At 56.6% G+C, this 14,685-nt stretch overlaps 1 protein-coding gene across 7 annotated transcripts in view; it reads right to left on the bottom strand.

The window, feature by feature from the left end:
- The window catches only part of LOC132809468 (uncharacterized), a 36,675-nt gene extending 25,896 nt beyond the window's left edge, over nt 1–10,779 (bottom strand). For 4 of the 7 annotated variants that reach the window (XR_009642340.1, XM_060822578.1, XM_060822579.1 and 1 more), the window contains exons 1-3: nt 10,666–10,779; nt 845–1,071; nt 528–743 (exon numbers count right to left, since the gene is read on the bottom strand). Coding sequence is in view for 4 of the 7 variants with exons in the window: in XM_060822578.1 (XP_060678561.1) it covers nt 528–743; nt 845–1,006 (378 nt within the window). In the remaining 3 variants the exon portion in view is untranslated. Of the gene's footprint in view, nt 1–527; nt 1,072–10,665 lie in introns of all 7 variants that reach the window. The other 3 variants (XR_009642342.1, XR_009642343.1, XM_060822580.1) reach the window with 2 other exon arrangements.
- Between the last annotated feature and the right edge of the window lie 3,906 nt (nt 10,780–14,685).

The raw sequence follows: 14,685 nt of genomic DNA, 5'->3' as shown, positions 1-14,685 counted from the left end.
AAGGAGACACTGTCCCGAAGGCCCCTCAGGCAGTTAAAGGGGGGAATACGTTTTCCCTGCGTTTACATTTCTCCACGACACAGGATCGACCACAATTTAGACCAAAATACAGGAAATTCCCAACTCCGTTTGTCTTCAGGAAACTGGGAGAGAATCGTTCCCACCCTCCGTATCAGGAACTGGGAAGGAGTGACCTGTGTCTGCTCTCGAGTGATCAAGTGTGTGGGGATGTTCTAGAAACCATCTGTCCTCGGTGTGTTTGGGGAGGGAGGGTTTCTTGTGGTTTATGACACGTTTTTGTCAGTAATTCCGACCTTCCCATTTGTTATTCCAGCTCCAATTATTTTCGTAAATCCCTGAATACAGGGACACATTTGAAAATCTCACTGTGTCCCCGATCAAACGGGGTCCCTTTGCCTCCAGGCTGATGGATAATGGGTTTGTTTTCCTTCCTCACAGTTAACGTAGTGACCATCCACGTCCTGCTTTATAAAGATTGTGGATTGTCTCCATGTGTCAGACGTTACCTGGGGGCCATGGCAGCGGCGGATCTCCTGGTCATTATCCTCGACCTGATCCTGAGACACATTCCCATTGTTTATCAGGAACAGTTTTATTTCCTGAGGGACTCCGTCCCCGTGTGTAATATCCACGCCGTCCTGCTTTATGCAGCCACTGACTGCTCTGTCTGGTTCACCGTCACTTTCACCTTTGATCGGTTTGTGGCCATTTGTTGCCAGAAGCTGAAAAGTAAATATTGCAGTGAGAAAACGGCGGCTGTGGTTCTGGGAGCAGTGACTGTGCTGAGCTGTTTAAAGAACATTTCCTGGTATTTTATGCTCACGGCTCGGTATTTGCTGGGGAACGCCCCCTGGTTTTGTGATGTAACAGTCGCTGTTGTATTCTCCAGTGTCTGGGTCACAATCGAGTTCCTCCACCACATTCTAACCCCGGGGGTCCCATTTCTCCTGATTCTGCTGCTCAATGTTCTCACCGTCAGACACATTTTAGTGACCAGCAGAGCCCGCAGGAGACTCCGCGCTCACACCAATGGGGACGCTCAGTCTGACACTGAAATGAGAAACCGAAAAAAATCCATCATTTTGCTGTTTGTGATCTCGGCCAATTTCATCCTGTTATGGTCAACGTTAATGCTGTATTCTATATGGTCCCGGATGTGGGCTATTGTGGATACCCCTCTGTATCTCCATTACTTTGTGCAGGAATTGGGCTTCATGCTGCAGCTCCTCAGTTGCTGCACAAACACCGCGATTTATGCTGTGACCCAGACTAAGTTCAGGCAGCAGCTGAAGAATGTGCTGCAATATCCCTTCACCCAAATCCATCCATCCATCAAATTCCCTCATTAATCACACCATCCGGGATTTTCTCATTTCAGTTCAGTGTTTCAGCGATGGAGCAGCCTGTCGCTATGGTAACAGACTGAGGGGAGCGCTGGTTTGTCCCTCCTTATCCCACAGGGGGGTTACAGGGAAACATTTCAATGTTTCTCACAACTCAGGGGCCAGTGAGAAAAGGCACCATCCCACTGACTGTATCCATCACTTCCATTTGTAACCAATAAAAATGCTGATTACAGCGTGCCGAGCAGCAGAGTGACCGATGTTGTTGTGTGTCTTTGTGTTGGAGAAGCTGAGCTGGAGAGAGACAGACTCAGCCCCAAGTCCTGGTCCTCAGGGAAGGGGAGGGCACCACGCCCTGGGCTCAGGAGCTGGGTTTAACTCCCTCTGTCCCCTTCCCCATCCCCTTTCCAACCTGGCCCCCCATTTCATCTCCCCCAGTCTTACTCCACATTTCTCCCTCTGCCTCCCTGCACACTCACTCTTTCTTACAACCTCCCCCTTTCACTCTCCCTCGTTCTCCCTCTCACACCAACCGCCCCAACCCCGGTTTCTCCACCTGCCTCCACTCTTCACTTTCCCCTCACCCTCACACTCTCTGTCCTGCCCATCTCTGCCTCCTCCAGCAGTTCCATCTCTACCCCATCTCACCACCCCCCACCACACCCAGCCCCATGACCAACCCCACCCCACCTCCACTCTCGGGGTCAGAGGGAGAGGGAAGGAGCACGGAGAAAGAGTGTGTCTGAGAGAGAGGGAGGGAGGGACAGGAGGGAGAGAGATTCAGTCAGAGAGAAACGGAGGGACGTGGGCAGAGAGAGAGACAGCGATTGAGGGCGGTTGAGAGTGAGAGAAGGTGGAGAGAGCGTGAAGGAGCAGGGAGAAGAGGGGGGAAAGTGTGAGATAGGGTGAGAGAGCGTAGGGCGAGAGAGGAGAGGGAGAGAGGGAGGGGGAGGGCAAGAGAAGGTGAGGGCGAGATAGTGGAGGGCAAGGGGTAAGGGCGAGAGAGGGGAAGGCGAGAAGGGATGGCAAGGGAGGGGAGGAAAGTCGGGGAGGGCGAGACGGAGAGAGAGGGAAGGGAGGGTGAGAGAGGGGGAGCGAGGGAGGGGATGAAGAGAGGGAGGGTAGGGCGGGAGAGGGGAGAGTGAGGAGGGGAGGGGGTGGGCGAGAGGGAGGGAGAGGGCGAGAGAGGAGAAGGAGGGTGGGGAGGGCGAGAGAGGAGAGGGCGAGAGAAGGGAGGTAGGGAGGGGAGGAAGAAAGGGAGGAGGGAGCGAGAGGGGGAGGGAGGGAGGGGAGGGAGGGGAGGGGAGGGGAGGAAAGGCGGGAAGCGTAACATGGAGAGAGAAGGCGAGAGAGGTAAGGGAGGGAGGGGAGGGGTAGCGAGGGAGAGAGGGAGGGGAGGGCGAGAGGGAGGGAGAGGGAGGGAGAGGACGAGAAAGGGGGAGGGAGGGAGGGGACGGCGAGAGAGGGGGATGGTGAGAGGGGGGAGAGGAAGGGGAGGGAAGGGAGGGCGAGAGGGGAGAACGAGGGAAGGGAGGGAGGGGAGGGAAGGCGGGGAGGGTGAGAGAGAGAGAGGGCGAGAGACGTCGGTGAGGGAGGGGAGGGCGAGAGAGGGGGAGAGGGAGGGGTGGTAGGGGAAGGCGAGAGAGAGGGAGAGGGCGAGAGAGGGGAGGGAGGGGAGGGTGAGAGGGAGGGGAAGGTGAGAGAGAGGGAGAAGGAGGAGAGGGAGGGAGAGGGCAAGAGAGGAGGAGAGAGGGGAGGGCGAGAGAGGGGAGAGGGAAGAGAGAGGAGAGGGAGGAGAGGGCGAGGGAGGGGCGAGTTTGAGAGAGGGGAAGACGAGAAACAGAAGGGCGAGGGCGAGAGAGGGGAGGGAAAGAGACAGTAGGGCGAGAGAACAGAGCCCGAAAGAGGAGGAGGGCGAGAGAGGAGAGGGTGAGGGAGGGGAGTGACGGGAGGGCAAGAGGAAGGGAGAGGGCGAGAGAGGAGAAGGAGGGAGGGGAAGGCGAGAGAGGGAAGGGAGGGAGGGGGGAAGGTGGGGAGGGTGAGAGAGAGAGGGCGAGAGACGTATGGGAGAGAGGGGAAGGCGAGAGAGGGGAGGGCGAGAGAAGTGAGGTAGGGAGGGGAGGAAGAGAGGGAAGAGGGAGCGAGAGAGGGGAGGGAGGGAGGGGAGGAAGAGAGAGAGGGGAGGATGAGAGAGAGTTAGAGGGAGGGGAGGGTAGGGAGGGCGAGAGAGGGGGAGGGCGAGAGAGGTAGGGGAGAGGAGGGGGAGAGGGAGAGAGAGGGCGAGAGAGGGGATGGGAGTGCCGAGGGCGAGAGAGGGGAGGGGATGGCGAGAGAGGGGAGGGGATGGCGAGAGAGGGGAGGGGAGGATCGAGGGTGAGAGAGGGGATGGGAGGGGAGGGCCGAGGGTGAGAGAGGGGAGAGGAGGGGAAGGCCGAGGGCGAGAGAGGGGAGGTCCGGGTGGGGGAGAGAGCGGAGGGGAGGGAAAGGCAAGAGAGGGGAGAAGAGGGTGAGAGAGGAAAGCGGAGGGCGAGAGAGGGGAGAGGAGTGAGGGGAGGGCGACACAGGGGAGCAGACGGCGAGAGAGGGGCGAGGAGGGCGAGAGAGCGGCGGGGAGGGCGAGAGAGAGGGGTGGAGAGAGGGAAGGACGAGAGAGGGGAGGGTAGGGCTAGGAGGGCAAGTGAGGGGAGGCGTTGGCCGAGGACGAGAGAGGGGAGGTGAAGTGAGGGGAGGGGAAGGGGGGGCGAGAGAGGGGATTGGAGGGCGAGAGAGGGGAGGGCAAGGAAGATGAGAGAAGAGATGGGAGGGAGGGAAGGGCGAGAGAGGGGAGGCGAGGGCCGAGGGCGAGAGAAGGGAGGGAAGGGGAGGGCCGGGAGGGCGAGAGAGGGAGGGGAGGGAGGGTAGGGAGAGACAGGGGGGAGGGCAGAGGGCGAAAGAGGGAGAGGAGGGCGGAGGAGGGGAGTGGAGGGCCGGGAGGGCGAGAGAAGGGAGAGAAGGACAAGGGATGGGAGGGGAGGGCTAGTGAGGGAAAAAGAGGGGAAGGTAGGGCAAGAGAGGGGAGCGGAGGGTGGAATGGGCGAGAGAGGGGAGGGCTGGGACAGCGAGAGAGGGGAGGGGAGGGCAGTGGAGGGCCAGGAGGGCGAGAGAGGTGGGGGGAGGGTGGGGAGAGCGAGAGAGGGGAGGGGGTGCCGGGAGGGAGAGAGAGCGTGAGGGAGGGGAGGGGAAGGAGGGCCGGGAGGGCGACAGAGGGCGTGAGAGGGGAGTGGAGGGCCGGTAGGGCGAGAGAGTGGAGGGGAGAGCCGGTAGGGTGAGAGAGGGCGTGAGAGGAGAGGGGAGGGTCGGGAGGGCAAGTGATGGGAGGGGAGGGCCGGTAGGGCGAGAGAGGGGAGTGGAGGGCCGGGAGGGCGAGGGAGGGCGCGTGAGGTAGGGCGGGAGAGGGGAGGGGAGGGAGGGCCGGGTGGGCGAGAGAGTGGAGGGGCGGGAGAGGGGAGGGGAGGGAGGTCCGGGTGGGCGAGAGAGGGGAGGGGCGGGACGAGGGCGAGAGAGGGGAGGCGATGGAGGGCCAGGAGGGCGAGAGAGGTGAGGGGAGAGCTGGGAGGGTGAGAGAGGAGAGGGGAGGGACCGGAGGGCGAGAGAGGGGAGGGGAGGGGAGGTCCAAGGGCGAAAGAGGGAGGGGAGGGCGAGAGAGGGAGTGGAGCGCTGGGGGGGACGGGTAGGGGAGGGCCGGGAGGGCGAGAGAGGGGAGGGGAGGGAGGGCAGGGCGAGAGAGGGGAGGGAAGGGAGGGCAAGGGAGTGGAACGGAGGGGAGGGGCGGGAGGGTGAGAGACAGGATTGGAAGGCGAGAGAGAGAAGGGAAGGGGAGGGCCGTGGATGAGAGAGGGAGGGGAGGGCAGGGCCAAGAGGTTGAGCGAGGGGAGGGGAGGGGAGGGGAGGGCGAGAGAGTGGAGGAGAGGGCCTGCAGGGCCAGAGCTGGGAGGGGAGGGGAGGAATGGTAGGGCGAGAGAGGGGAGGGGAGGGCTGAGGAATAGAGAGGGGAGGGGAGGAGAAGGCCAGCGGCAAGTAAGGGGAGGGGAGGGAGTGCAGGGAGGGCGAGAGACGCGAGGGGAGTGCCGGAAGGGCGAGAGAGGGAGTGGAGGGCCGAGGCCGAGGGAGGGGAGGAGAGGGCCAGGAGGGCGAGAGATGGGAAGGGAGGGCCGGGAGAGCGAGTGAGGGAACGGGAGGGAGGGCCGGGAGGGCGAGAGAGGAGGGGTGAGGGAGGGAAGGGCGAGACAGGGGAGGGGAGGGCCGAGGGCGAGAGAGAGGGAGGGGAGGGCGTGAGAGGGGAGGGGAGGTCTGAGGGCGAAAGAGGGGTGTGGTAGGCCACGAGGGCGAGAGAGGGAAGCGCGGGAGAGAGAGAGGAGGGGAGAGGGGAGGAGAGGGGATGGCCGAAGAGGAGAGAGGGGAGGGGAGCGGAGGGCTGTGTGCAAGAGAGGGTAGGAGAGGGCGAGAGACAGGAGGGGAGGGAGGGCCAGAAGGGCGAGTGAGTGCGGGAGTGCACAGGGGAGGGCCGGGAGGGCGAGAGAGGGGAGGGGAGGGAGGGAAATGCGAGAGAGGGGAGGGGATGGCCGAGGGAGTGTGATGGAGGGTAGGCCGGTGGAGGGGAGAGGAGGACTGGGAGAGCGAGAGAGCGGAGGGGAGGGAGGGCAGGGAGGGCGGGAGAGGGGAGGGGAGAGCCGGGAGGGCGATAAAGGTGAGTTGAGTGAGGGCTGGTAGGGCGAGAGAGGGCGGAAGAGGTGAGTCGAGGGTCGGAAGGGCAAGAGAGGGGAGGGGAGGGAGGGAAGGGCGAGAGAGGGGAGGGGAGGGCCGAGGGCGAGAGAGTGAGGGGAGGCGGTGGAGGGGAGGGGTGGGCCGGGATGATGAGAGGGGAGGGGAGGCAGGGGAGGGGCGGGAGGGCGAGATAGGTGAGTTGAGTGAGGGACGGTAGGGCGAGAGAGGGCGTGAGAGGTTAGTCGATGGTCGGGAGGGCAAGAGAGGCGAGGGGAGAGAGGGAAGGGCGAGGGGGGAGGGGAGGGCCGGGAGGGCGATAGAGGGGAGGGGAGGGAGGGCCGGGAAGGCGAGAGAGGAGATGGGACTGAGGGAAGTGAGAGAGGGGAGGGGAGGGCCGGGAGGGCGAGAGAGGGGAGGGAAGGGAGGGAAGTGCGCGAGAGGGGAGTGAAGGGCCGAGGGCGAGTGATGGAGGGGAGGCTGGGGGAGGGGAGAGGAGGACTGGGAGGGCGAGAAAGGGGAGGGGTGGGCGAGAGAGGGGAGGGGAGGGGAGAGTGAGAGAGGGGAGGGGAGGGGAGGTCGAGAGAGGGGAGGGGAGGGCCTGGAGAGGAGAGGGGAGGGTGAGAGAGGGGAGAGGAGTGAGGGGCGGGCGACAGAGGGGAAGGGAGGGCGAGAGAGGGGAGGGGAGGGCCTGGAGAGGAGAGGGGAGGGTGAGAGAGGGGAGAGGAGTAAGGGGAGGGCGACAGAGGGGAAGGGAGGACGAGAGAGGGGAGGGCAGGGCGAGAGAAGGGGATTAACGGAGGGAAGGGCGAGAGAGGGGAGGGTAGGGTCGGGAGGGCAAGTGAGGGGCGGGGATGGCCGAGGGCGAGAGAGGGGAGGTGAAGGGTGGGGAGGGCCGGGAGGGCGAGAGAGGGGAGGGGAGGGAGCGAAGTGCGAGAGTGGTGAGAGGAGGGCTGAAGGCGAGAGAGGGGAGGGGAGGGAGGGAAGTGAGATAGGGGAGGGAGGGCCGAGGGCGAGAGAGGGAGGGGAGGGTAGGGGAGGGGTGGGGAGGCCGGGATGGCCGGGAGGGCGACAGAGGGGAGTGGAGGGCCGAGGGATAAAGAGGGGAGGGGAGCAGCAGGCCAGTTGCGAGAGAGAGTAAGGGTGGTGAGTGCCAAGATGGCGAGAGAAGGGAGGAAAGGGCGAGAGAGGGGAGGGGAGAGGAGGCCGGGAGGGCGAGAGAGGGGAGGGGAGGGATGGCCGGGAGGGCGAGAGAGGGGAGGGGAGGGAGGACAGTGCGAGAGAGGGGAGAAAGGGACGAGCGTGAGAGAGGGAGGGGAGTGCGGGATAGAGGAGGGGAGTGGTGGGCGAGAGAGCGGGAGGGGAGGGGGGAGTGAGAGAGCAGAAGGGAGGGGGTACCGGGAGGGCGAGAGAGGGGAGGGGAGGGCCGGGAGGGCGAGAGAGGGGAGAGGAGGGCCGGGAGGGCGAGAGAGGAGAGGGGAGGCCAGGAGGGCGAGAGTTGGGAGGGTGGGCCAGGAGGGCGAGAGTCGGGAGGGGAGGGTGGGCGGGGTTGGCCGGGAGGGCGAGAGAGAGGGGAGGGGAGGGTGGGCTGGGAGGGCGAGAGAGGGGAGGGGAGAGGAGGGGAGGGCGAGAGAGGAGAGGGGAGGGAGGGAAGTGAGAGAGGTGAGGGAGGGCCGAGGGCGAGAGTGGGAGGGGAGGGCAGGGGAGGGGTGGGGAGGTCCGGGAGGACCCGGAGTGCGGGAGAGAGGGGAGGGTGGCCGGGAGGGCGAGAAAGGGCATGACAGGGGAGGGGAGTGCCGAGGGCGAGAGAGTGGAGGGGAGGGGCGCGGAGGGGCACGTGGGCGAGAGAGGGGAGTGGTGGGCGAGAGAGGGGAGTGGAGGGCGAGAGAGGGGAGGGAAGGGGAGGGCCAGCACAGCGATAGAGGGGAGGGGAGGGAGGGCCGGCAGGGCGAGAGAGGGGAGGGGAGGGAGGGCCGGCAGGGCGAGAGAGGGGAGGGCAGGGCCGAGGGATAGAGAGGGGAGGGGAGCGGAGGCAGGGTGCGAGAGAGAGGAAGGGAGGGGAGTGCTGAGATGGCAAGAGAAGGGAGGGGAAGGCGAGAGGCGGTGGGGAGAGGAGGCCGGGAGGGGGAGAGGGGTGGACAGGGAGGGAAGGGCGAGAGAGGGGAGCGGAGGGCCGAGGGTGAGAGAGGGGAGGGGAAGGGAGGGGAAGGGAGGGGAGGGGCGGGAGCGCGAGGGAGGCGAGGGGCGGGAGGGCCGGAGGGGCGATAGAGGGGAGGGGAGGGAGGGGCGGGAGGGCGAGAGAGGGGAAGGGATCAGATATAGCGATGACACCTTTGTAATCATCAAAAACACAGAAATAGAAAAAACACACCGAATCATCAACGCCACACTCACAGTTATCCGATTCACGAGAGAAGAGGAAAAGGATAGCCAACTCCCATTCCTAGACGTGTTAGTAGAGAGAACACCCAACGGTTAATTCACCACAAGGGTACACAGGAAACCAACACACACAGACCAAGTCCTAAACTATGAAAGTAACAACCCCAACACGCACAAACGAAGCTGCATCAGGACACTATTCAAAAGAGCCACAACACACTGCAGTACACCAGAACTGCGAAAAGAGGAAGAGGAACACCTATACAAGGTATTCGCCAAAAACGGATACCCACGCAACTTTATCACCAGATGCCTAAGAGATAGACCACGGAACGAGGACATGCCACAACCAAAAGGACTAGCCACACTACCATACGTCAGGAGCGTCTCAGAACTGACAGCCAGACTACTGCTACCCTTAGGACTCATAACAGCACACAAGCCAACATCCACGCTCAGACAACTTACTAGAACAAAGGACCCAATACCCAGCACGACCCAAACCAACGTAGTTTACAAAATACCATGCAAGGACTGCACAAAACACTTTACAGGACAAACAGGAAGACAGCTAACAATCCGCATCCATGAACATCAGCTAGCCACAAAACGACACGACCAGCTATTCCTAGTAGCCATACACTCAGACAACCAGCAACATGAATTCGACTGGGAAAACACTACTGTCATAGGGCAAGCCAGACAGAGAACAGCCAGAGAATTCCTAGAAGCATGGCATTCATCCACAAACTCCATCAACAGACACATCGACCTGGACCCCATATACAAACCACTACAGCGGACAGCTGAAACTGACACCTGGAAGCGGCAAGAACAAACCACTATAAATACCGGAAGAAACATCAAAGCAGCGTTTCACAGGAGGCTCCAACAAACGCACTGATGATGTCCCCTAGCCCGGGGACGAAACGTTTGCAGCAAAACCTTCCAGCTCGGCGAACAGAACCACAACATTTACATAAATAATTTGAGTGAAAATATAGGAGTCTCTGGATACCAAGATTAGTGGAAGAGTGTGCAGGGGATATAGATATCGAAGGGGATTTTAATCAACTTTGCCAGTGGGCCAAGGAATGAAAGATGGAGTTTAATTCAGGTGTTGGATTCAGTTCAGACAAACCAGGGAGGACTAACACAGTTAATGTTCGGGCCCTAGACAGTGTTGTCGAACAGAGAGAGACCAAGGGGTGCAGTTACATTGTTTCTTGGAAATGACATCACAGGTGGACAGGGTGGGGAAAACAGCATTTGGCACACTTGCCTTCATTGGCCAGCGCATTGAGTACATGAGTTGGAGATATTATTAACACTGTCATCAATAAGGCCACAGGTTGACCTTATGAAGCTTTATGAAACAATGTAGGGCCTAACTAACGTGAATTGCCAAGGGTAGGTGAGTCCAAAGCTAGAGGCATAAACGTGATGTGAGATAGCAAGAATTTAAAGAGGGAGCTGAGGAGCAACATTTTCCACAGAGGATGGTGTATAGACGGAATGGACTGCCAGAGAAAATGGTAAAAATAAGTACAATTCCAACATGGAAAAGACACTTGGGCAGGTACATGGAGAGGAGAAGGTTTGAAGGGAATTGGGCCAACTCATTCCGTTTAGGAAACCTCGAATAAAGAATCATGCAGCACAGAAACAGACCCAAGGTCTTCGGTTGTTGGAGCAGGAGCCTATCGAGACAAGGCATGTTGTAGAAACTGACGCAAGTTACAGCGATGTGGATGGGATCTGGACTGGACGTTTCAAATATGTCAAGAAATTGGTGAGAGGAGAGGACATGACAGAGATAGGAACTGTTATAGGTGTTAGAATGCTTGAAGACACTGATCCACAATACGAGACACAGATACAGTGTTGGAGAGGGATTATGGAACAGTAAGATCCCAGGCAGCATTCCCACCATTTCATTGCAGGCCTGCATTCCACTCTGTTGTCCTGGTGCTCACCAAGACAGCACACGCCTGGATTGAAAACTGGGAACTACCGATGCTGTCTCAGTACAATAAAACTTAAAGTAGGGGTTGTGATTGAGCCTGAGGGGAGTCTGTACTGTGCTCCCCCTCCAGCACTATATCTATGTCATGTCCTGTTAGCTGATGTTTGGAGCTCTCTCACTGCTCTCTGCGCTGTGCACTGTGAGTGATCTTACCTGGCGGCAGGATTTATTGAAGGCTCCCGACCTCCCTGACCTTTGTCTCTCTGGCTGAACAATCATCTTCCCAACCAGCAGTTGGCAAGTCTCTTGAGTCACGAACTCCCTGAGTATCTGTAGAAGACACACAAATAGGCAGAATGGGAAATTAGACTGATACTTGTGAGGGTTACACATGTAGAATGGCACTGAGCCCACAGAGATCTGGAAAATCCCAGTCTCCATTCCGGGCCTGTACTGCCTCATCTCTCTGGAGTGGAAAATTCTGTTGGCTCAGGATATGGAGTAGCTGCAAGTGTCAGAGACGTTGATAGAGGCAGCAATTAGACCCACACGGTGAGAGTCCCCACATGGAGGGATACTGAGTGATATCACCAGGGTTCAGGATCAAACAATTGTGCAAAAAGATAGGGTTTCTATTCATGTTGCACTGGGATGTGCAACCTGTGAACAGGTGAAGTGAGAGCCTAGTGGCATTATGTGAGGCAATTTATCCAGAAACTCAACAAATGTTCTCTGGACACAGGTTCAAATCCCAACATTGCAAATGATTGAATGTGAATTAAATACTTCAAAAAAGATATAATTAAAAACATGGAAGTGAGTATTAAACAATTGCTGATGTTAAGAGAAATCCATGGGGGGCATTCCTGTCTTTAGTGAAGTAATCTAAGATGGGACTGGGATATCACAGGTATCACAGAACAACAGCTGAGGGAGGGACAGGACAGGCAGCTCAATGCCCCAGGGGACAGATGCTGCAGGAAGGACAGAAGGGGAGCTGAGAGAGGAGGAGAGCTGCTGGTTCTGATTGGGTGAAACATCACAGCAGGACTGAGAGAGGATATTCCTGCGGGACCGCCCAGTGACGCTGTGTTCATGGAATTCATCAATCACAATGGGGCTTCCCTTTCCTCTGATTGTTCTACAGACCGCGAGAGCACCGCCCTCCTGCACCTTGACCTTCTCAAGATGGTGGCGCTTAGGCCCGCGCTCCCTCTTCCCTCAAACAAATGGCGGCCGTGACCCTGGACCGCTTCCCTGATCAGAGACCGCCACCTCCTTCCCCGGGCCTGGAGGGGCTTTTTCGGGGTTTTTTTAACCATTATGGGGGACTTGTGAATTCTGTCCGCTCCTTTCTCTCAGCGAGGCTCCCACTCCTCGGCTCTGAGCGCCGCTCTCTGAAGCCGATCGCAGCCGCTGTCGGAGAAAGCAGCTCCATGTCTCTCTCTCTCTCTGTCCCGATCAGTGTGACACTGCGCATGCTCCACATAGAAACCAAACTGCGCGTGCGTCTGAGATTATCGGTGAGTTTATAGAGAATATTCATATCTGCACAGAATATTTGTCATTAAATTTTTTGTCGAGATAGAGACATAGAGATGTCTAGCATTCAAGCAGATTATTTGGTGTAACTTAACCATACTGGCCAGGTTTGTAAATTATCAATTGTTCTGGGAGTTTGAAAGTAAGTTTCTTACTCTAGTTGTGTGAATCGATTGGAAATATGTACGTTATCAGTTTTACATTTCAACTACATCTTAAAATCTCACATTGATTTATGAGAGAGGTTTAATGCCCCACGATGGAGTGAGAATGATTACAATCGTGCAAAACAGTTTGCTTTCTGACCAATCATTCCCCTAGAATGCATTGGCCCCGCTCCTCACTCACTCTGGTTGGCGGACAGGCCTCTGTTCGGTCCTCCAGTTCCGTCCCTTCCTCCCAATTGCAGAGTTGTTTTAGGCGTAACTCAGCAGGCTGAAGGACAAGGGAAGTGAGAACTGATGCCTTGTGATGTGAAAATATCCCGAATCTTGGACTGAGAGACCTGAGTTCAATTCACAGTTTGTGCAGGTGTGTGTAATTACAACTTTGAACAGGTTCATTTGGAAAAACAAGGGAAGTCAGGAACAGATTAAAAACAATAGAAAAATGCATACAATGTCGTGGGGCTCTCAATGCTGAGATGTGTTTTGTCTTTAGGGTTTCAGGGCCCCAGTGGGTCCCAGTACAGACTGTTCCACTCCTCGTGCACAGCCAGAAACCACGAGTGTGGGGAAAAGTGTCGCCATGGGATATGGAGCTGCTTTTCTGGAAGGCCCTCAGTTTTGGAGGTGAACATAGATGAGAAGGAGCAGGGTTTTGTATGCAGTTACCTGTTCCACTACTTTTGCAGCATCTTATTATTGCCCTGACTTTACCTTGTACATGTTTGGTAGAGATCAGTGATGTTTCGTAACCCCACAATATAAGATCTGTCACTCTGTTTAAGACAGCAGACATCTCTTGTAGCACAATAGTCATAGAACAATATAGCGCAGAACAGGCCCTTCAGTTTTTGATGTTGTGCCAACCTGTGAACTGTTCTCCGCTCGTCCCCCTACACTATCCCAAAATCACCCATGTGCTTATCTAAGGATTGTTTAAATCTTCATGATGTGGCTGAGTTGTCTACATTAGCAGGTAGTACATTCCACGCCCTTACCACTCTCTGAGTAAAGAACCTGTCTCTGACATCTGTCTTAACTCTATCACACCTCATTTGCAGTTATGCCCCCTCGTGCACACTGAGATCACCATCCTAGAAAAACCCTTCCACTGTCTCCCCTATCTAAGCCTCTGATCATCTTGTATGTCTCTATCAAATTCACTCTTGGCCTTCTTCTTGCCAAGGAGAATAGGTTGAACTCTCTCAGCCTTTCCTCATAAGACCTTCTCTCCAGACTAGGCAACATCCTGGTTAATCTCCTCTGCAACTTTTCCAATTCCTCCATGTCCTTCCCGAAATATGGGCACCAGAACTGCACGCATTAATCCAAGTGTGGCCACACCAGCATTTTGTATATTTGCAGCATGATATTGCGGCTCTGGAACTCAATTACACTATGAATGAAACCTAACACACCGTATGCCGTCCCAACAGTACTATCCACCTGGGTGGCAACTTTCAGGGATCTATGTACATGGATTCCAACATCCCTCTGCACGTCCACACTACCAAGAATCTTTCCATTGACCCAGTACTCTGCCTTCTTGTTATTCTTCTCAAAGTGCATCACCTCACATTTAGCTGCATTGAACTCTATTTGCCACCTCTCAGCCCAATTCTGCAGTTTATCCAAGTCCCCCTGCAACCAGTAACACTCTTCCACACAATCCGCTACTCCACCGACTTTAGTGTCGTCAGCAAATTTACTCATCTATCCACCTATGCCTGCGTCTAAGTCATTTCTTAAAATGACAAACAGCTGTGGTCCCAAAACAGATCTTTGTGCCACACCACGAGTACCTGGACTCCAGTTCAATATTTTCCATCAACGAACACTCGCTGTCTTCCATTAGAAAACCAGTTTCTAATCCAATACCCTCATTTCCGTGTATCTGCATTTTCTCCAACAGCCTACGATGTGGAACCTTATCAAAAGCTTTCCTGAAGTCCATGTATACCACGTCAACTGCCCTACCCTCATTTACATGCTTGGTCACCTTCTCAAAAAACTCAATGAGTTTTGTGAGACACTACCTGCCCTTGACGTAACCATGTTGATTATCAGAAATCAAATTGTTGTTTGCTAGATGATTATAAATCTTATCTCTTATAATCCTTTCCAAAATGTTTCCTACAACAGAGGTCAGGCACACTGGTGTATAATTACCTGGGTCATCTCTCCTGCCCTTCTTGAACAAAGGCACAACACTTGGAATTCTCCTGTCCTCGGGTACCAAACCTGTAGACAATGCTAACTCAAATATCAAAGCCAAAGGCTCTGCTATCTCCTCTCTAGCTTCCCAGAGAATCCTTGGATAAATCCCATCCGGCCCAGGGGAGTTGTCTACTTTCACTCCTTCTAGAATTGATAACACCGTTTCTAACTTGCCTCGATCCTTTCTAGTCTAATATCTCGTACCACATTCTTCTCCTCTGCAATACTCTCCTTTTCCTGAGTGAAAACCGATGAGAAATATTCATTTGCACCTCTCCAATCTTCACAGAGTACACACTCAACTTCCCAC

This window comes from Hemiscyllium ocellatum, unplaced genomic scaffold, assembly GCF_020745735.1.
Source record: "Hemiscyllium ocellatum isolate sHemOce1 unplaced genomic scaffold, sHemOce1.pat.X.cur. scaffold_125_pat_ctg1, whole genome shotgun sequence".
Taxonomy (NCBI): Eukaryota; Metazoa; Chordata; class Chondrichthyes; order Orectolobiformes; family Hemiscylliidae; genus Hemiscyllium; species Hemiscyllium ocellatum.
The sequence above is the reverse complement of the archived record's forward strand: the minus strand, read 5'-3'. Positions and strand labels throughout refer to the sequence as shown.